The sequence below is a fragment of the Lathamus discolor genome, chromosome 5 (genome assembly GCF_037157495.1).
Source record: "Lathamus discolor isolate bLatDis1 chromosome 5, bLatDis1.hap1, whole genome shotgun sequence".
Taxonomy (NCBI): Eukaryota; Metazoa; Chordata; class Aves; order Psittaciformes; family Psittacidae; genus Lathamus; species Lathamus discolor.
Genome location: NC_088888.1, coordinates 5,012,533 through 5,035,716, shown reverse-complemented (window position 1 = coordinate 5,035,716; position 23,184 = coordinate 5,012,533). Strand labels below are relative to the sequence as shown.

The 23,184-nt window shown below is 37.9% G+C and overlaps 1 protein-coding gene across 1 annotated transcript in view; it reads left to right on the top strand.

Moving 5' to 3' along the window:
* The window catches only part of PRKCE (protein kinase C epsilon), a 290,692-nt gene that overhangs the window by 91,089 nt on the left and 176,419 nt on the right, over window positions 1–23,184 (top strand). Inside the window, exon 2 of the mRNA XM_065679486.1 lies at window positions 11,477–11,540. Within this exon, the coding sequence (XP_065535558.1) occupies window positions 11,477–11,540 (64 nt within the window). The remainder of the gene's footprint in view (window positions 1–11,476; window positions 11,541–23,184) is intronic.

Below are 23,184 nucleotides of genomic sequence, written 5' to 3'. Positions count from 1 at the left end.
AATTCTATTTTACTATTGTGATTCGTATATCATGCAATGTTTGTTTATCTTATTGGCAGTGTTTGTTGTAAAGCAGCTCAGGTTACAGATACATATGTGAAAGGACATAGAGAATATTTGTGTAGAACATGCTTTTTCCTTCCATCTTCATAACCCAGGTTGTTTATAATTCTTGGAGCTTGTGTGTTCATGCTTTCCTCTTGGCCCTTGCCGAAAAGTTATTCTTTTTTAACTGGGAAATAAACATTTTTGTGGTATTTTTTCAATCTCCTCCCCTTTCTATAACCAAATTTACATAACTCTGTAAGTGGCTATTCCTTTTTGCTTGTATTTCAAGTTTCTTTCCTCAAAAATATGTCTGAACCTGAAGGAGGAAGTAGGAGACACCTTTTTTTTTAATTGCATTGAAGTTACTAAAAGTGAGCAATTACAAAGATATCTAAACTGAGATATTTTCTTTTTTAAAATGACAGGCTTGGAGTTCCCTGGGTGAATAATGAAACTTCCTAAATTATGATGGTTTTGCTGTCTTGATTTTAAAACTGTTCTGAACTTTATTACCTTTAAAAAGCTTAGCCCTTTATGGTAGAGGAAAAGAACCCTGGTCTTTCAGTACAGCAGGAGAGCTGAAATAGTAATGAGAAGCATTCTAAGATTTAAGGTTAAAAGAAATGTAGAGTATGGCTCTGTTAAAAAAAATAATTACAGCATTTTTAGAGTAATTTTAGCAGAGTTTTGTTCTTGAAATACTATTTTACTTCTTTTTGTTTGCTTGTGACAGCTTTGTGCCACATCTGAGCCATATATATAATTTTCATCTCTGCATGTTCTGTGATTGTCGCTCTTCTCTAGGTTCTTGTTCTTATCGTTCACTCGTGGCTCTTAATTGAATATATTTTGGTCCATGTATTATATTATTTCATCAGCTGTCTTAAGTTCTGCCTACCTGAAGTAGTGTGTTTTGCTTCTTGCCTGGTAGTAGTAGCAGCAGTCCGTGGAGCTGCTCCTCTTTGGCATCTCAGAGCAGCTTGGCCATCTGGGTAGTGAAGAGTTTGACGCTGTGATGTTCTTTGGCCTTGGGTGCTGAGTTGAGACTTGAAACAAAAACTCAAGTCAGTCACGATGTGTAGTGACTCAGTGATGTTCAGCAGGACAACAGGTTATCAGCCAAAATTTCACGAAGGCTATACCAAAGTAAAGTGCAAAGTAAATCAGAGATTTTGTCGTGTTAAAAGACGAGTTTAGACAGGAAGAGGAGCAGCTTGGGTGAATTTTCAGGTAAGCCTTCATAGCTTCTAGAGATGTTTCCTGAAGTCAGATGCTGTTTGTTTTCCAGAAATTTGGGCAAAAGTAGTAACTCATAGACAGTTACTGAGATCAAAGATGCTTCTGGGCACACATCCAGTGCTACCTTAATTGCATATTCTGTAGTTTTCAGCCACTTTAGTTAGGTGGTGTGAGGGAAGGGAATCTCATTCATATATAAATCAAATTGGCAAAATAGAAGGGTAAGAATTTACCTATCAGAGCTTTTCTTCTCTCTGCTGGTGAACTCTGGCTTGCAGCTGATGCTGGTGTCACACATCTACAAACTACTTAAAAGTTTCAGCGAGTCATTGAAGTACAGTTTGTCCATTTGCTGCATATTGAATCAAGCTGTCTCCTTCCTAATAGAGGATTAATTTCTACTGTGACTACAAATGGAGAGTGCATTTAATGTGGTTGACTTTCAGATAAGAAAGGCTTTTCTCCTTTCTTCACAGGGAGCAGAACTGAAGACGAAGCCATAAACAGTAGTTGTTATTTTTTCTTTTTTAAACTGGAACAAAACCTTGATGTGAGTTTTGTTGCTAACTGGAACAAAGCCAGCACAGCTTTACTTACAACTGAACATGAACTAGAACTGAACCAAAGTGGGTTCAGTTCCCTGCTGTTTTCTTCTAACTGGCTGATTGACGATTTTAAGTCCAGTAGGACTTCTCTCAGAAGTTACTGCAAGGTGTTGCACAGTAGTATTTGGAAGACTTAAATGTGTATCTCTTGTGAGAAGGGTCACTGCTAAAGAGTCTGTCTAGTTCATGCTGAGGTTTTGTGTAAGGTATGTTTATTTTCTTCCCTCTGAGGCAGTAAAACCAGGCTGTCAACGATGTTCTTAAAATACAGTTGGTTAATAGGCAAGTTGCAGAATCTTTCTTTTTTAGAGAGAGCTAGAATAGGGCTAACAGTCAAAAAACTGAAGGGCAACTTCATGGAATGTGAATATCACCATTTCCTAGCCTTTAGAGATTATTTTACCACACTTAGGAAGGATCTGAATTTATGCCACCTCAGTCTTGGATCTTAAAACTGTTAATCTCCTTGATATTTGAGGTATAAAACTCAGCACAGCTATTTTCTTTATTCTTTGCGCAGTAATGGTGTGTGGCTATTTCCTATTGTATACAGTTCTGAGTTTCCCAGAGTACACCTGGAAGGAGGAGAGGGAAACAAGGGAGTGTTTCAACCATAAACGGAAGAAAAATACCATATGCTTTACAGGAAACAGATCATGTTGCTTTACTATCTTAATCTGTAAGACTTCACACAGTCTTACTTAAGGGAAGTAAGGAAATACGGAAATTACTTAAGGAAATAAGGAAAAGTATATGCAGTGTGCCAAAATGGTTGCATATCACCCGGAAATGTACTAGTCAATCCTAAGGTCCTCTGCTTATCCATGTACTAACTGTTATGCAGATGCCTATTTCATGGTGATTGTCCAGCATGTTGCAAAGATGGCCACTCAGAGAAATGCTAGTTAAATTAGGAGACACTCCAAATATCTGTATGGTTAAATCGCTGCATTCAGGTGATTTCTGAGGCCAAACAAATGTACCATCTAGGACTTGGGCTTAGGCATTTGAACAAGCAGTTATCTAAAATTCATAGAATCATAGAATAGTTAGGTTGGAAAAGACCTTAGGATCATCAAGTTCCAACCCCCTGCCATGGGCAGGGACACCTCACACTAAACCATGTCACACAAGGCCCTGTCCACCCTAGCCTTGAACACTGCCAGGGATGGAGCATTCACAGCTTCCTTGGGCAACCCATTCCAGTGACTCACCACCCTCACAGTAAAGAACTTCTTCCTTATATCTGATGTAAACTTTCCCTGTTTCAGTTTGAACCCGTTACCCCTTGTCCTGTCATTGCAGTCCCTAATTAAGAGTTCCTAATGAAATTGTACTGTAGTAAAATAATTTGGCTACATTTATCAGTTTCTGACATTTAGCAGTCAGCTAACCATGATGTGCTTGCAGTCCTGATGCTTTATTCAGTGTTTTATTCCCAGCTATATAAGTAACTCCCTCCCTTCTGGTTGCATTTTTGTAGCATGACATTTAAAAATGTCCATAACCCAAGACAATAATTGTGTTTTAAATATTTTTTGACAGCTAAATATTTCCCTATGGTTTAGAGAGTGCCCCTGCACTAGTGCATTAAAGACTACATTTTGAAAAGCCTTGTGATGAAATTACAGGTCAGCTCTTACCACACAATGCAGTTCCTTTATTCTTAAATCAAATAACCATCTGCTTGGGAAAGTGCTCTGAACTATTTCTTTTCTTTCTTGAAATACATTTAGCAGCTGTTTCAAGTGAATGGCTTTATGCAGACTTTTGTTCTGTAGGTGGGTTTACTGTACTTTCTCTTGAAGTTGAGCAATGTGCAGCCAAACCCAACTCTCATGCATTGTACTTCACATTATCGCTGGGCTTGTGTAGGTTCTTTGTGAAAATGGCACTGTATAACTTTGCCTTATTCCCCTGCCTTCACAAGACGTACTAATAGAAGACATTTACATCATGAAAATAACTAAATAAAATAAATTAAATAATTTATAATTTAATAATAAAATATTTAATAAATAATATTTCTAAATAATTTAGAAATATAAATTTAATAAATTATTTAATAAATAATTAATAATTTAATAAATTAAATAAACTAACAAACCAGCACAAGCACATGTGTCTGAAAGACTCATACTGGAACAAGTCTCCTCTGACCTGTTCAGAGACAGAATGCTCTGAATGGAGAGCCTAGGCAACCTCATCTGTTAAGGTTATTGACTTTTTTTTTCCCACTCATTAAGAAATTTCTCTTACTGATTTATTTCCCTCTCTCATGAATTCAGATTCTAGGAATTTAGAAACCCTGACCAGTTTGGGCATGTAACTCTTAAGTACCTTGATAATAGTACCTTGTGCTATACATACACTCACCACTCCAATCTTTCAAGATAGTGAAGACAGTATCTTCCTCCCTTCAAACCTGAAACTTGGTTTTGTGCAGTGCTGTTTCTGCAGTCACACTACTTGATGCTTTTCAAGCCATTTATACTGTTGTGTTGCACGTAGATATAGCCTTCTGTCCAAGTTAATTTTCTGGGTTGTACCAGAAAATGAGCCGTGCACACCCTAGTCCCAGTACAGTGGTCCATGAAACTTGTTCTTCCTTGTAATACACAAAACGAGTATGTGACTACTGAGTGTGCATGTGTGCATGCTTGTGCACAAACACACATGCATTTGTGTGTCACCATGCATTGAGGAATGTTTCTCCATTGGTGCCTGAGAGTCCTTAGGTACAGTAAATTGTGGAAGATCCAAGTCATATCACATTTGATTCAGGACATTACAACTGAATATTGGTATATGCTGTGTTAAGTAATGGAAAGATCCTTGTTTTAGAATTGATTTCTGAATACTGTGGTTATTTCAGCTGAATCTTAGTTTTCGCTGGATGCTTCTGTTCTGTATTATGTCTGTGCATGTGTCTGGCACTGGAAAGTGTTTGATCTTTTCTGTAGGTCGTGCAAGATGTTTGATGTCTTTTTGTTGACTTCTGAGTATGAGTAAATAAATGATAGAATCCCCCATGGCCAAAATTTCTTAACTTTCATGTATATCATTGTGGTCAATTACAATGTGGCAAGCTGTGTTACATTTCTCTGTAATTATAATAATCAAGTATGTAACATTCGTAATGAAAGGCAGATTTGTGAACTTTGTGACAGTGCACTGGCTCTGAAAGGGACCTGCTTTCTGCGGCCAGAAGAGCAAGAGACTGGGGGGGAAGAGGTGGGGAAATCATGGAGGTAAACAGACATTCTAGGGAAGTTTTTTCAACATGTTTTTTGGGGGGGAATTTTTTTAGAAGTCAAGTTTACTTCATGTGAATAATGATGCAACATGTGAAATCTGTTGATTTTCAGATAATATTATTAAATAAAATTGTCTCAGCTATTTTTCTGGCCTTATGGAGCCTATTGCAAAGCTCTCTGTTTTGGGTGAGCTTTCTAGAGATGTGGGAGTGAATGCTGGGGTAAGTGTGCAAGTTTAATCTTACCTCCAGCTGTTGCTTTGGTCAAGAGTTTGCTTCTATTCTAATAATGGTGGTCTTCTGAAAGTTCTAAGTAATTTGGTCTGCAGTCATTTTGAGTATATTGAAAAGTGTCACTATTGATGTTTTGTTTTCTCTTGAATAAGTTAAAATAAGTACTCTATCAGCTATTTCAATTGAAGCAGAAAAATCTTGTGGTTAAACAACAAAACACCAGCACAAACCCTGTCTCCAGTCATTTTGTAATGGATTGCAACTGTTCTGATCTTTCCTATGCATTTTCCTAAAAATGTTATTTTATCAAAATCGGATAAGTAAATGCCCCTCAAAAGAGCAGATGTAACCCCAAGCCTTTGCAGACTTTAGCTCTTTAAATACAGTCCTTTCCCTCCTCCTTTCACTGAAGCGTGTTCCAAGAGAAACTTGCTGTTATGCTGCACTCAGTAAGGGTTAATACATACTGACTCTCAAGTTTTACATGATTCAAATAACCATCAGCGGTGACAAATCATGTGCTTGGAGGTTTATGCTTTAAGCTATCCAAATATCAGATAATCCTAGAACATCACAACAAGAGGTACAAAGCAGGTTTTAGGACTTAATTCTTTCTGTTTCTGTGGCTTACACAGTCCATTTAGGTTTATACTGTTTCCAAAATTCTAAACAGCTTTGTGGTTGATGGGGTTTTGCCCTGTTTCATATCGTATCTGACTAAGGAACATCAGTGTAACACTTGCTCTACCTTCATGCTGTTAGGAAGCATTTGTCTAGTCATTGTTTATTCCAGATCTGAGTTTTATGTCAGTGACTATCCTTAAATTTCTCTTGACAAGTTGGTGTTGAAATGAGTATAGTGCACCTAATCTTAGGTGACGTTCTTGTCTTGGAGCGTAGGTGTCTGATGGACTCTGTTACAATCAAGTGAAGAACGGCAGTGGGGCACTAAGCCGCTGAAGGTAGTGGTTTGTCATCTTAGTTTGCTCCATAGAGCATGCAAAATCTCTGTGCTGATGCTATCAGCTACGATGAAAAAACCCACTCCCAAACGTTGATAGAACGATTCAGGCTGTACAGTGGTCAAGAATGTAAAATTTTCTCCATATGGAATAAGTTGCCCAGGGAGGTTGTGAATGCTCCATCCCTGGCAGTGTTCAAGTCCAGGTTGGATGAAGCCTTGGGTGAGATGGTTTAGTGTGAGGTGTCACTGCCCATGGCAGGGAGGTTGGAACTAGACCTTGAGGTCCTTTCCAAGCCTAGCTATTCTATGATTCTATGATTCTATATTCAAATATGAACCATTGGTGCAATGCAAATATATGCATAACATATTCTAATCTTCCTCATTCCTATGAGATTAAAGAGAGTATGTGGTTCCCTTAGCAAATCTTAGCCTAAGATTTTGAGAATTCTGAGTTTTATATTTAGGGGGATGGCAATTATATCCTACACGCAAGAGGAGGAAAATGGTGAGGTGCTGCATGAGCTTAGGACTCAGTTTTTCCGAAAAATGCTTAGAAGCTTGCAAAAAGCAAAACTTGAGGAGAAGCTGAACTATTTTCACAATCTGTTGCATAATTTTGTTAAATTCTGCATTACTCCAGAGTTGCCCAAGAATTGGGATGCTTTGGAAATGCTGCAAAGAAATATTTAAGCAATTTTTTTGTTTTGTATTGTTTTGACTGATAAGTATTAAGTGAATGGAAAAGAGAGGAAATTGCCTCCTAGATACTTACCCATCAAAGTTGTGTGTTTTGTTGGGTTTTATTTTCTAAAGTACTTGGATGTCTCCAATATTGCAGGAAGACAGGATGTGTATCGCTTGACCAAGTGAAGCTTAACTGAGACATAGGAGAAATGGTGCAGTGGGCAGTCTGGGCCTTCAGAGACCAGAATTCAGTTCTTGTTTAACTGTAGACTTCTTGTATGACTTTCTGGCAAGTCATTTAGTCTAGCGTGTGCCTTTGGGAGTATCTCATTTTACAGATGGGGAACTGTCTCAAAAGGGTGTTGAAAATAAAATCCATTAATGACTGTGAAACTATAAATGCCTTCAATATGCTGAAACTTGGCCATGGTTTCAACATAGGTTTTTTCCTCTGAAAGTATGTCTGGTTTTATGGATGGTTGCCTTTTGTTCCCTGAAACAGGCTGCTAATATGCTTTATCCATGCCTGGAGTTTTTCAAGATCTGTACTGCTTTCCAGCATCTTTGTGCTCATCTCAATGTGCTGCCACACAAGAATTATTTTAGCAATATAGAAGTTGTTTAAAGTACCTTTACAATTAATCTTGCTTGCACCTACTAAAACTCTGTATTTTAACAAAAGTCACAGCAATAGCATGAGTCAGTAACACGATAAAACTCTTTGGTGATTGGACATTTTGCTCTGTTATAGTTGTTACATCTTTTGCTGCATTTGGAGAATGTGGTGTGTATATTTTATAATGTGCCTTGCTTACAGAAAAGCTGCTTTTGTACCAAGACCTCTGTCCCATCTCTAGTTTGCATCTTGCCTTGTTCTCTGTTGTGCTTTTGAACAGTCATGTCTTTTTAGATGTCTTCTCACAGTGTTTCTCTGCGTATATAAATGCTTGGCTGCATTCAAAGGGATGTATTTTTAGTTAAAGAGAAGGGTCAGAATCAGAACTACGTTGCATTCAAGGATGTCTGGTAGAATTTGGCCTGTCATTTTGTTTCAGGTTACATATGTTTAAGGGCATTTCACATGTGGGCATTTGGTGAAAAATTAATGGAAGCTCTAGATTGCGCCATATGGATATTTGTAATGTATTTATAAAATGACATGGCAGAGTCTTCACATTCTAAGTGTAGTTTAATGTTCACATTGAAAGAAAAGGCATATTGTTTATATTCTAGTAATTTGACTGTTCTGGGTGTATTTATACCATTGTGTTTCTAGGCATTGAATCAGAAATGTTTTATGCTAAATTAGAATTGAATCAGTCCTTTTTATTCGGTGCTTGGTTTGATACATGAAAGACCTTGGATGAAAAGGATTCCTTTTAGTGTAGGGGATTCTGCTTTTTTTGGGGTGTTCTTTTTATACGTAAGGTCAGCTGACGCAGCTGAGCTGCCGGCTTCTGGCAAAAGTACTAATTCATGTGGATGATGAATCTGTCAGCATAGGTAGTCACTGAAATGAAATGTGGGTATTGTATAAATCTAACAATATGTCCATTGTTATTGGTGTTAGAATATTTTAAGAGGGATACATGCTTTCTTTGTAGAAGATACTCCCCTTTATAAGGAGTTTGCTCTGCTTTAGAAGATCAGCAAGAATTCTGAATCAAAATCAAAAAGCAGCATTTTTAATGAATTGTATATGAAAACAGCCCACTTGACAGGTAATGGAAACGGTTTCAGTGCTCCAGTCTTTTTCCTAACTTGCTTCCACTGCTATTTGTACTTAAATGGGCAGAACAGAGATTTTGTGATGGTGGTCACCAACTCTTCCAGATGCCTGATTCTGCTGCGGGGATGTTGTTGGGGTTTTGTATGTGTGTGTGCATACTGGGATTTTAACTGCATAAAGTACTTTAGTGAGAGCTTAACCAAACGGTATAAAATGCTGATACAAACAGAGCATTAGACGTGCCTGTCTTTAATAAAGCCATCTGTTGAGTGCTTTAGCAGTTTCTCAAAAGCCTCCCTCAGTGTAGACATCAAAGTCTATTCATGCACCTGTGTCTCTGATCTTCAAATATTTTCCTTATTTCAATGGGAGAGGAGCAGTATTTCAAGATCAGTAGGTTTATTTAATAAAAGAAAAAAAAAAACCCACCCAAAACCCACCAAAAACAAGCAAACAAACAAACCAACCCCACAAAACAAACAGAAAACCAGCCCGGAACTCCCCAGATACCTCATGCTGCCAGTTGAGAAATTGTTAAAAACATCTTTACTTAATAGTCAACACTTTATTTATGGAAAACCTCTCCACCACGCTTTCATTTTCCTCTCCTTTGAGTAACCCCTGCCCTCGCTAACACCTATTTCCTGCCTCATCTTACTCACAATGCAGCGGCTGAGGTCATTCACTTGATCCACTGGTCCGATGACATCAGGCGGACCTGTGAACTCCTGTACCGGCTCGCTCCCGAACAGCACACAAGTGCTCTTGTGTGGTTCATGGAGGGAGGAGCTCCTGTCATCCGGATGCATTCAGCAGCTGTAGCCCAAAAGAGACAGGTGCCCGACTTGTAAAGGTCTTCTCAGGTGGCGAGAGAAACATGGAGACAGAAAAGGTGGCCCCATGAAGCTGCCAGCTGAATGTACACAGGCAAATCCTGGTATAGCCTGTACCTTTTGGTGTCCTCTCCTTTTGTTCATTTATTTCCAAACATGCAAAGATTGGTCTCCCAAATTATTAGTTGGAATTGGTGATCTCTTGATGAGCATCTTATTCAGGGCTAGTGCCGTACCCTGACGTTGCTCGTGGCTTTGAGCACTCGTTGCTGGCTGACATTGATGAAGCCAGGCCCTGCTTCCCCTGTTGCAGCAGAGCTGCGTGCTGAGGGAGGAGCGGGAGGCAGGCCGTGGTGGGGTGCGAGGGCAGGTAACCTGTTTCCTGCCACAAGCCCTGCGTGCGGTTACCTCAGTGCCAGCGCGGCGAGCAGGGCTCGGCTGGACCTTGGCGACGAGGCACGCTCCCTTCTTTTCACCCTGCGTCCGTTCGCTCTGGTGCCGACAGGAACCCGTAGTGCCCATGGTTTGGTACGCGGCAGTCCTGATCTCATCGAGTCCTGTCAGGGTCCAGGGTGCACAAACAAGCCCCAGTGTCCCTGCCGGGCTCCTGGGGCTCCGCCATCCTCCCCACAGCCCAGGCCGCCATGTCAGCCCCAGTGAAGCTGCAGCATGGCCAGGCTCCAGTCCCCCACAGCCTGGCCCACCAAGCCAGGCATACCTGCTGGCCCATGTCCCAGCCCCTGTCCGGTCCCCAGCCCCAAGGAGGTGCCTGATGCCCAGGGCTTGGGCTGCCCTGCTGCCTCCATGACTGCCTACTCTTGGCTGGAGAGGTGGGACGCAGGACAGGCCCTGGCAGACAAGGCCCCTTGAGGTACCTTGGCAGTGGTCATGACATTTTATCTGTGTGCTTTACTTACTAAAATAGAATGAAAATACAGCATTAATGGATACCACGTCACTTGACTCACTGTAATCATGTGGCAACTGCTATGTGACAGTAAGTGCTGTCGATTACACGGTGGTTTGGTTACAGTTAAATTTTTTGAGATGGGTGGCTGCAAAATCAGTCTGTAATGTCTGGGGCACCCCAAGGATACTCAAATCCAGCAGTATTTCAAGTTGCTCATGGAACCTGTGGTAAAATACATGAGGGTTTATAATGGGCTCTTCATTGCAATGCCTAATGCTCCATTCAGGAGCTTGCTCCCGCAGCAGCTTGACAGTGAGCACCTGTATTTCATGCTGAGTGAAAAGATCTCCACAAGAACAAAGACTCCTTAAAATCTGCCAGAATGGTGCAGAGTAAACAAATTTTGTATTTCAGATAAAGTGTGTAAAGCATGTATCTCTTTCTCCCTGTGGGAATACAAAGGGAGTATTATAAACACGTGTTACCCAGCCATACGAGCTGTGTGTGTTCATTTCCCCCCATTCTGTGACCAGAGCTGATCTGCCTTGCTGGTATCTGAATAGGCCACAGTGTTGGTTTTCACATTTGCATATCTGGGCTTGGTATAAATTACAGTAAAAAAAGTTACTTAATACTACCACTTTTTAACTTCCTTCCTCGTCTCCTTGGAAGTAGTGGTGAAAATGTATGGTAGAACAGCGCTTTAAATATTGTATTTGTAAAATTCACTGTGGTTTCAAGCTTTAGAAGTGCTAAGGGTACACACTTTTTTGCTTCAGTGAAGGTACATTGTCCTCAACACACCTCTTTGCAAACACACCTCTGTTTGGTGGTGATCCGTAGACCTGTCCATATGCTCTGCCTACACCTTGGCTTCACGAGTTTTGGAAACCTTTTGTTTCCTGCACATGCAGTCACTTGCTTTGGGAGCCATTCTAAGTGGTTTTTTTTATTTCTCTTCTTGATTGCAGATTGACTTGGAGCCAGAAGGGAGAGTGTATGTCATCATAGACCTTTCAGGATCATCAGGTGAAGGTAGGGACTTTCAATCTTTTATCTTGTTCATTTATGAATGGAATCTTCCAAGGGCTTCTGCAATGGAAGTGGTAGAGGAGGTGCTGTGCCAGTGTCCTCTTAAATCTGAAGTTTAAGTGCTCAAGTGAACACTTTTTGATGTAACTGTGTGTGACTCAATGAACAGTTACAGTTCATATTACCCTGTTCATCACTGAGGGTAACTATACCAGCTGAAAGGGCATTAATGAAATGAGAATAGTTTAGTAGTTATCAATTTCTAGAAAAAACTTCCAAATTATTATTTTTGGAATTATGCTATCGACTATGTAGGTAGAAATGGTAAGATATCAGAGTTAGGGGAGAAGAATTTATTAGCTTTTAAAATTATTCGAATACTTGATATTTTTCCACTAGATGTTTTCTTTTTCAGGTAATGATCAAAACATTGTAATGATAAGAGGTTATTTCTTTTTTATGACACAGCAGTTATATGTTTGGGAAAAAAAAAACCAAAACAAAAATAAAGATGGAAGAGAAACATTAAATTCTTAAGATATTTTTCTGTTGTTAACTGGGAACAGAGTCAGGTGGTAGATGGTGGACATAAGGGAATCTATGAAGAAGCAAAACCGTTTATCTTAGCCGTGCTCTTGATGGCAGCCTGATCTGCTGAAATGGCCTGGATGGCTGGTTTGGGTTTGATCATTTTAGGTTATGTCCACTGACCAACTTTCCACAATAACTCATAATGTTAAACGAGGTTATTGTTGGTTCACAATATATGAAGAAGTTTCACATAAACCCTGATAGGAGCTGAAACAGAAAATGCTATGAAATAAAATCATTTTGCCTGGCACAGCTGAGAAACAGTGGAAAAACAAATTGATATTTCTGTTTCTTGTAAGGAATTGCCATGCTCTGACCAGTTACTAGAAGTAGCTTGCAAAAACATATACTGCTCTACATCCTGAATTTTAAAAATGAAGCAAACTATTATTTAAACGTTATCTTATAGCCACATTTTTTACCCACATAGGATACACTCCACTTTTTTTCTTTCTATATATTAAATAAAGCATCAGTTAAATAGTAATTTCCACATATCTTGCTAATTGGCATGCCAATGATGGAACTAAAATGTGGTTAAAGGGGAGATGGATGTTTTTCCAACCTTTCATTGATGGTTGGTTGATACCCAGACAGGCATTGTTCTAGTATTTCATCACAAGATGTATTCAGGTGAGAAGGCAGGAAGAATGGTGTTATGTTGTTCTTTAAAAGTTCTTTAATTTTCTGTGACAGAAAAAGAAAAAATGGTTAGGGTATAGTGTCACCTATATTCTGTGGTGTATTACCCTCTGATACTTGAAAGGTGCTTGGAAAGAAATTTGCCGAACTAGAGCTTGTGTCGCTACATTAGCATTGAATGGCAGCACTGCAATGGAAACAGACCACTAAGGGAAAGCAGCTTATGAAATGCTGTCGTATGGGAAACCTTTGGGGAAGACCAAGAGACGTTAGGGTTAATTTGGTAAAGCCTTGGAGAAGTTGGTGTGCTTGCAAAATGCAACAGATCTTGTCGAGTTTTAGAGATTTCCTGTAAAATTATAATTGTTGAAAAGTGTTGTGTAGAAGTATTGCAAAATTCTCTAGAAAGGTTACATTTTTCTTCACAAGGTAAATTCGACCAGGTTTGTACAACAGTTCAAAAACTGTTTTGATGGTGTTTTGTTAGTGATGTAATAAAATCTTATTTTCAGACTGCTTTATTAGGGCTAAGGCCTAGGTAATTTTGGAGGCATCTCTTCTCACTTCAGCTGTCTTAGTGAAGAACCTAATTTAATATAACAACTGTATGCATCCTTCTGTAGTGAACAGAAACTTTTAACCTGTATGGGAAGTAATTTATTCTACATGTTAAAAAAATGCCTATTTATTTTGATCTATTGTATTGAGTTCAGCCTATGTATATATATGTATATAAATATATATGTAAATAGAATACATCTGACATATATTTTATGTATTTCAATGGGGCAGTTTGCTGTAGTTGGTCTGTATTCATTGACTATAAAAGGAACATAAGATTAAAATTAGAATAAGCACGTGACTTTTGAGTGGTAGGGTTGGTTGAGATGATTGCTAAAGTTGACCTAAGGTATTAACCAAGATCTTGTTTTAGAACTCCAGTCTTCATTGCAAATAGAAGAGAGTATATAGTATTCTTTTTATGCTGCATGAATGGGTATCAATATTTCACTTGAATTCTGGAAGGGGAAAAGTTGGCAGTTTGTGAAAATAAAAATATGTGTAGCAACAACTTTAACTGGAGGAAGCAACATTTCATGTTTGTTGGTTAGATAGCAGTATTAAAAAAAGGCAGTAAAAAAAAATCTCATCCCTTGAGATGTGGTATATACTTGCCAACCGGTATTGTCTTGTAATTCTGTGTACTGAAAATTGGCAGGTATTTTTATGTGGAACACTAGAAAGAAGGGTTGAGTTGCTGGCTTTGCTATTTGCATTTTTTTCCCCACTCTAAAGATGAGCTACAAATCCATGTTTAGAGCTGTGCCAGTTTCTCTGCCACATCCTATATGGTGAAATTTCTTTCAGAAGCTCTACTTCTCCAGTAGTAACAGTGCACTTGTTAAGGGGCAGCCTGAAAAGCCCAAGGCTTTACGCTGCTCTCCACTGGATGTCTTGCAGCAATGCCAACTCTCCCAGTGGCATGTTCAAATCTCAGAAATCTGGATTTGTTCTGAAAAAAATTATTTTCTAGAACTTGCTCCCATTCAGTTCTAGTCTTTGAAGCAGAAAAAAGGCTAGAAAACACAGATGCTAAAGCCTGAGAAGTGGAAAGCAAACTGCATAAAAAGCCCTTACAAGAAAAACGACAAACCCAACAGGAATGTGTTTATCATCATCTTTTTTTACACTAATCCTGTTTTAGAGCCTGCTTATGGCTTCTGAATGTTTGTTCTGCACTGAGAGGGGAGGGTGAGTAACTATTTATTTTAGCAATCTTTTGTAAATTCTGTAGTAGGGACTTGTCTGGCCCACATACTGAAAAGAAAATGCGAAATGAACTATCACGCAGAAGGTGGTGTTCTCAGAAGTTAGGATTTACATTTTTCTGCTAAAATTTGAGCATTCCCATATTGTGCTTTCAAAACTAGTTCTACAGAATACTTCAGTGTGCTTTGCTGATGTGGACGTAGGAAGAGAAAAGAGCCCTTAGAATACATTTTTGAAATTTTCCATTTTAAGGTTTATAACCAGTATTTTTGTAACACCTGATTCAGGCCTCTACACTCTCTGTGCCAAAATTACCTTCTGTAGATTTAATTTTAAAATGGCTCTGTGCATTCAGGGTAAATATGTATTTGCGTTTCATAGAATCATAGAATGGTTAGAGTTTGAAGGGACCTTCTGATGCAGGGCTGTTCCCCATGGGAATGGGAATGGGAACAGCTTTGTCAGTGGAGACTTTCCAAATGTAGATGCACACTAAGATACCAATTCAGAGGCTAAAATAGCTGCAGCAATAAATCAGTGAAATTCTATTTATAAAAGTATTTGTTGATAATTTTAACACCTTTATCGGATGTTGGCAAATAGTAACTGCCCTCTCAGAACCTTAAGGGGTATTTTAAAAACAAATTCCTTGGATCAAACAAACTGTGGACCTGACACAGATCCAGTAGTACTAGCTGGATTTTTTTTACCGAACTTCATCAATCCATAGAATCATCATAGAATCATAGAGTGGTTTGGGTTGGAAAGGACCTTATAGATCATCTAGTTCTAGCCCTGCTACTACAAGCAGAGACACCTTCCAGTAGACAGATTGCTAAAAGTCCCATCCAGCCTGACCCTGCACACTGCCAGGGATGGGGCAGCTACAGCTTCTCTCGGCAACCTGTGTCGGTTTCTTTTCATGCCATATGCAAACATATAGGATCTTGAAGAATAAGAATTTCTGATAACTTGCTTTTGTGGGACCAGATCAAAATATGGGTGGTGGTTGTTGTTGTTGTTACTCTGCCAGAATATTTCGTCAGGCCTGCAAAACATGTAATCAGTCAATTCTGGTATTAACTAAACATCTGGTGACTCCATTTTAAATATGCAGTTGTAAGAAAAACAAAGTTTATAGTAGCCTGGTGTTTGTGAGAAGTAATTAGCAAATTATCATATTTATTCTCTGGTACTTTGCAAACTGGATCTAATGATCACATGGGTTTTTAGACTTCTATCTTCAACTTTTGCCAGAGCTATGGAGAAGGGTGTGTCTGTACCAGTCTTTCAATGAACAGGAGACTCTGTAAGACAAGCTGTCTTATTCATTTCTTCAGTGCTTGTTGTCCAAGGTCATATTGATTTTTTTTCTATATTAGTTCAGTGTTGCTGTAGCATACTCATTATTTCTAGACTGAAGTGCACTCATTGACTGTTCTGTTGACATGATTTGGCAGTGGTTTTTTCATCTATTTTAGTGCTTATAGAGTTTTGTGAGTGAAGTTTTTTGAATGATTTCAGAAATACTTAAGGGCTCCAGTGTAGCTGATCAAGATTCAGTTGCAGGCTGAAATTTTAAAGCATACCTAATACAGGGACACAATGATTCAATTTATAAACTCGAATAACAGATGGCCATCAAATGGGTAAGAGAGGTAAACTGCCTGAGGAATGATTAAAAACATTTTCAACAATGTCAGTTTTATGTAGACTGAAAGACAGATGCTATTATGTTTAAAAACTTGTGACCTTCCTGCTGCATTTGTCATTGTAGATTTCTGCTTTCTTTGGATTTATTGGTTTATGTGTGACACAAAGGTATATACAGTTGCCTACAGTAGCTTTCTACCAACTTACAAATCAAGTTACCATTTGTAGTATGTCACTATTAAATCAACTGACTGTCAGTATTAAAACAAGTGACTTCAGAATGACCTTCATATGTTAGGGTTTTTTGTTAACTGTCATAGGTAATGTAATAGAAATTTAAGAACTATTCCAAACTCTTTTTCTATGTACTATGTCTAATCATTTATAATGATTATTTATCATTGTTATGTGTCCCTGTTTGCATTATGCAGTTGTCTTTCTATGTGTCTACAGATTCCCCATTTTAGAGCAGGCAGGCGGTTGAATTGCAATGAAACACCACAGCCTGTGCTGGAGGTGGTAAGTGCTGCAGAAAGCAGCCTGTTGGAAGTTCTTGCCTATATCTACAAGTTATGTAGTTACAGAAGATTAAATCTTCTACTACATTCATCTTCAGAGTCATCTGCTTGTAAGATACCTAAGTTTCACAGGATGAAGAACTTCAGGTTCTTAATTTAGATTAGATATTAGGAAGAACTTCTTCACCAAAAGAGTGGTCAGGCATTAGAATAGGCTTCCCAGGATAGTGAGGGAATCACCGTCCTGGGAAGTGTTGAAAATATATGTACATGAGGCCCTTAATGACATGGTTTAGTGATGGCCTTGGCACTCCTGGTTGATAAAGCCTGTTGGCTTAAGTCATGGCAGTATCTTGTGAATTCAGAATGTTTTGTTTAAGTTGATTATTTGGTCTTTTGCATTGTAATAGCCAACAAAGAAGTCTTTAGACTTCTGACTGCATCAGCTTATGCATGTAACATGTAAGTCAAAATATATGAGCTCAAAAGAGGTTCTGAGTTTTTCTTAGCTCACCTAACAAATCTATGATTCTATGATTTACTTGAAGGCTCTCTTTTGCAAATACAATTTTGGTGATTGGCATATGTTATGGCAGAACTTCTGCAGGAAAATAAAATTATATCATTAGAAGAAGGTACACTTCTTAATGCCATTATTGTGCCTCATACTTGATCAATTTATAATGTAGATAGAGCTTGTTAATCAGAATATCTACAGGATTTATTCCAGGCATCCAACTTTGGTAGAACCAGTACAAGAAGAAAAAATATTTCTGTTCCATGTGGTAGCATCCTTTTGCAAAGATCTTTTAGTAGAAAATACCCCACAGGTTGAAAACTCTCTGTGATTGCTAATGTATCCATTCGTCAGAGCTTTTGTTCCTTAGACTATTTAGCAGTTGTCATTTTCATTAATTATGCTTCTTCTGCTATAAGGGCCCAGAAAATGAAGAAAATGAGATGTGATTATGCTAGGCACTGTCTGAACAAAGAATAACAGAAGGTGTTTACTCAGAAATCACAAAGTCTACATGTCATGCATCCTGGAGCTAGTCTTTTTGTTTGGTGGTTTCAGGAACTTGTGTTAAGAGTGGTGTTTTCTTTAACTAATGTCTTCTACTGCAAATACAACTTTGATAGGTTGGGTTTGGTTAGGGTGTTTTGTCGTTTTGTTTTATGATTACTCGTTGTTGCCATTTGGGGAAATTTGTGATGCTGTGGAAAGATTCATCAGGCAGACCATACAATAGTTTCTGGTAGTTATCAGCTGCTTATCTTGGGGTGTTAAACAGGCTGTAAAGGTACAGTTTGTTCTTTATTCCTACTGATACATGTTTTGCATCAGGATGAATCTCTCGCCCTCTTTTGCGATCCTTCCTGTTCGTAGCACCTCTCTCGAAAAGTAAGTTTCAAGTTAATCACCACCTTTTCATTGTGAGTAATCACATTTTAAGATTTTAGCACAGGAGTCAACTTTCTTTATTGCATTAGTTCCATCTGTGCTGATTTAACCACTAGTTTATGAAGATTACATAATTTCTAGATTCTGGGACTTTTTTCTGGGAGTTAAAATGGTCTGAAACTATCTGAATAGGACAGTACGGACCTGGCAGCAATAACTGGATGCTTTCTGTCTTCAGTCACTTGACTCAGGTTTACAACCTAGAGCTCTTTCAGAAATGCAGCTCCCCCTTGAAGTTCTCAGGAATATTGTGTGCTCAGAGAAATAGGGTTTGAAGTTGAAGTGTCCATAGCTTTTCTCCCTTTGGAATTTAAAGCAAATATCCAATCAGTCAAACCAGACAACATTTGTTGCTCTGCTCTGTTCAGTCTCACTAAGGAAGACTGCTGCTTCTAAAGGCCTGATCTCACGTTTTTATTCATAGCCTGGGGAAAAGTAGGATACTACACTAGCTTTTTGCTTTTCTTTCTGTAGGCTTCCTTGCTTTAATAGAACAGCAGCAAGCAGTAGTGTGTGAGCCATCTTCAAATATAACCAGAATCTCAGTTTTCAAAACTCATTATGCAGTGTATCAACTGAGAACCTATTTCCTTTGAAGTTTTGGTTCTATGTAGGTAGGGTTTGGGGGATTATTTTTCTGCATTTAGCTTTTAATTTCTTTTGTACCAAAAGATCAGCACACATTCAAACCACAAGTGATGAAAAAGGGCAAAAGCAAAGAAATAAAAGAAGCTTAAACTTATTTGTAAAGTTTTTTCCTTCCACTATGCCTTCATTTTCTCCTCTTAGGAGGGATAATTCAAAACTACTACCGATATGTCTTTTCTTTTGGGTCTTATTTGGCTTTATCTTAAAATACCTCTGTGCTGAAGTGTGGATGCTTATTACAAAAATGAAAATTTTTTGTAGGTTTCATGCTTTTCTTGCAACCATTCATCTGTTTTATGACTGTGCTTAGAACTGGAAAAAGTCTTTGCCATCCAGATCTTCAATTTCTAGTTTGTTTATTAAAAAAAACCAAAAAGTAACACACACAGAGCTCCCTGCAAGCACTGCATTTATACTAATATAGACATTTAAAGGTTTTTAAATTGGTCAGCCAGACAACTTTGTTGTATCTCAAATGAACAACTTTAAATGTCTTGTTTTCCCAAATCTGTTCGAGTAAGTTAATGGCATTAGGTATCTGTAATGCATCTAGCTCTGGCATGTATTTACTTGCTGGTGTGGTAGGGGATGTTTTTATTTTGAGACAAAATTTCACCTGTTGGTAGCATGGCATCTGAAAGCAGGTGTTTGTGTTGTTACCTGAATGACAATAACTGGGAAACCTGAGAGGAGGAGCTGTGGAATAATTGTGTGATAGTCCAATCCACATAAGTTCTTCGGCCTTGCAAGTTAACACTGACTTCAGTAGTGGCACAGGCATTTGGCTAGGAAAATAAACCTTGCAGGCTCACTGTTCAAAGCCAGAATTCCTTTTATAGATATCAGTGCAAATGCAAATCAGCGCTTGGTGACAATTCAGTCTGTTGCTACATGATCCTTTTAAGCTGCTCTGCTCAGTGAATAGGTTTACCAAAGGGTGCTTATGTAATTTTGACTTCATGTGGCAAATGCCTTCATAATGAACATCTTTCTATGGATTTATAGCCATACTTTGGATTATATCCAGTTGTCTGAACATCTGGTAAGCATTGTGTGTTTGTAATAAGCCCTTACTGTATAAAGCTGGCTCAATCTTTTCAGGCAAAGATCGATGACCTTTTCTTGGCAGGCTTCTAGCTTTTTGCCAAAACAAGTGCTTAGCAGGGAGAAAGACACTAGTAGAAGATTTCGTTTAAAGGTACCTTTGTATTCTACTGTAAGAGTTTGTACTTGTTTAAGGAAAATTGCGTTAGACTGAAATAGAAATGAAACTCGTATACATACCATGTTCCAAACTGCTGTCCCTCTCTTCTCCATTTATGTAGTAAGTGCTCTGATTTCCATATGTTGTTTTTGTCCTAACAAAATTGTGCAAGGCCTTTAGAGTAGGCAAGTTTAATTTTACCACTGCATATGCCTAGGTTGTTTGGTGGTTTTTTTAAAGAAAACAGTAAAAAAGCATCAAATTTAAAACTACAGTGGTATTTACATGTAAATGAATCACAAGCTAGTAATAAGATTTGAAATACAAATGAATTCTTTTGGAAATCTGTATATGTCTAGTTATTTCATAATAGAAGACAAAACATAGATTAATCCAATGCTCATTGTATAGCATGATGTTATGTGAAAAATATATATAATATTATAGGTTTTATGTGTTTTGCTGTGCTTCATAAAACACATAACCCGTAATTTGTTATGATTTCTGGTGTTTTGTTCTACACTTTTGCTGTTGCAGAAGTGTGCTCTGAATCCATCTCTTCCCTCTTCACCCTTATGCTCCCTGACAGTCAAGTCTGTATATTGTTAGTACGACTAAGGAAAAAAAGACAGTGTAGTCAGTTTTGATTAATTGATTAGGGAATGAAGAGGTGAGGTAATACATTCAGTAAAGACATGTCTGACCATGTTCCTGGCCATATGACATACCAGTGAGGTTGTCTAAACTGGAAGCATTAATGCCTGTTGTGAACATCATTAACCAAATGTTTACTGCTTTCAACATAGCCTAAAAATCTACTTCAGTTTTTAAAATATGAGTTCTGTGGTAATGTAAACAGCTGGAGTCTCAAAAACTGCGTGGTTTTTGAGTGTAATTTTGAAAGGTTAAAATATTTGAGCCTTTTCATGGACACTTTGTACCTGTGGGAGGAAAAAATGTTTTGCCACAATAAAAGGCAGTCTGTGGACATAAAAATGACTGAGTAGAACATGTGTGTATGTTAAAGTTGCAGCTTTTAAAGAAGGCTTCAAAGAAAGCATGATGATGAGAGTCCAAAGACGACTTTGATCATTTATCTGGCTTTTCAGAAGGACTACTCTAAAGAAAGTATCCAAGTAGAGGTAGATACTCTGTATCTATCAAGATACTGGATACTCTTATATGTATCTCTGTTTGAACACTGACTCTGGTCTTTTTTTCAAGCTATGACTTTTAGTTTGCTTTCATTATTTCTACCATATTTTTTTTTTATGTAATTTTCAAAAAAAGTGAATTATGTAATATCAGGAATAATGTGAAATACAGATTTTAATCTCCACCAGCAGCTTTAACAAACAAACTGCCTGATATGTTAGACTTTGAATTTTATATTCAGAAGAAGACATAAGAAATACTTTGGCTTTCTGTAAATGTCAGTGTGACGATCACACAGAATATATGCTGCCCAGAGGAAAAAGAGGAAGAAAAAGGTCTCATTAGCTGCAAACTCAGTAAGTAAAATGTAAATAGTGTGGGATTTGTTGTGTTTTTTAAGCAATAGAATTTGATTTTCAGTATCTGATTTACTTTGGTGTTAGAACAGCTTGTGGACTCAATACGTTTTTATTTACTTTCAAATGTTTTTGAGTTTTTCTGAAGAAAAATAGATAAAAATTTGAATCTTTTTTTTAATAATTCATTTGTATGCATACAGAAATAGAGAAGATTTTGCTGATATCAGTGATGGCAGATGTTTGTTTTAGAGCACACAGTTTTCATGTGTTCATTTTTTTATGGAGTGAATAGAAATACATAGTTATACTGAATACACATCAAGACTGATGCAGATTTAGTACTTCAGGCAAGATAACATTATAGCTCTTGAAGTACGCAATGGAATCACTGATGAACCCATTTTATAATAATGCTTTGGGGGATAGGATTGTCTGCTTAAACCCCATATCTGAAGAGATTTGTACATCTGCCTTCTTCATTTTGGGCAAAATTCTTCTGTGTGTCAACAGACTCCTCTAGAAAATAGGAGCATGTCTGCCTATTGTGATGCAAGGCTAATATTAGTAAGTGGAAGTTTTCCTTCAGAGAAAGAGCTTGATAAAGACTGGAAAATCACTTGAGATTTAGATTTAGATCTTGTTTTCTGTTAACTACGTACTCTACATTGAAAGACTAGAAAGTACTTTGTACGATGTAATGAACTTGCTGTTAAGAAAATATGATTTATTCCTGTTTCAGAATCTTAAATGAACTATTACTGTTGGGGTTTTGGTTGTTTGGGGTTTTTTTGGTGTTTTTTGTTGGTTTTTTTTTTTCTGTTATTTTTAAAATATTTTTGCTGGCAATACTTACCAAGTTGTGATCAGGGGTCCTTTTTCAAAATCCTTTCTCAGTACATTTTACTTAATATAGTACCCTTTGTACAAATGCAAGAGGTCTTAGTTCTACTTCTGAGTTTGAGAGTGGCAAATTGACCATAACAAGTAGATTTGTCTCCCAGAGTGCGGTGGTGTAGAGGATTTCAGAATTGATCTTCGACCAGCAAAACCAAAACAGAAGCTGAAAACTCTACTAATGACTTTCAGGAATTGAAGATTAAAAAACTTTAATTATAGCTTGCTTATTTTTCAGAATGAAAGGCTGTCTTCCCTGGTCCTCATTATTAGAGAGTATAAACCGCATGCTCAGGGAAGGTCAGACATCTGTGTATAAGATATATTTTACTTTTCCATTTATTCTCCATGGGATATAATCAATATCAGAAATGACGATTCTTGTTTTGTTAATATGATGCTTTTAAAGGATTAATTATGTTCGTTTCAGAGGAACGTACGTATCATAAAAAGTTATTTAGCTTCTTTTAGGTAGATCAAGCATTTCCCTTGTCCGTGCCTGAATGTTTGACTAAGGTACGTGAGGAAATCATACCTTGTTCTTCAAGTATTTTTCCTAATTTTTTGAGTGGGAGAAAGGGAGGGACCCTTCACATAATAGTATCTTGTTTGAGGTTTTCTCTGAAGGGCTGTGCATTCACAGACTTTCCACCTGGTGTAGCCAAGCCATTTGGCATATTAGGATGTGATCCAGCTTTTCATGTTTCTGTTTCTCTGCAGCACCACCATTCTTGTTATTTATAGATTTCTA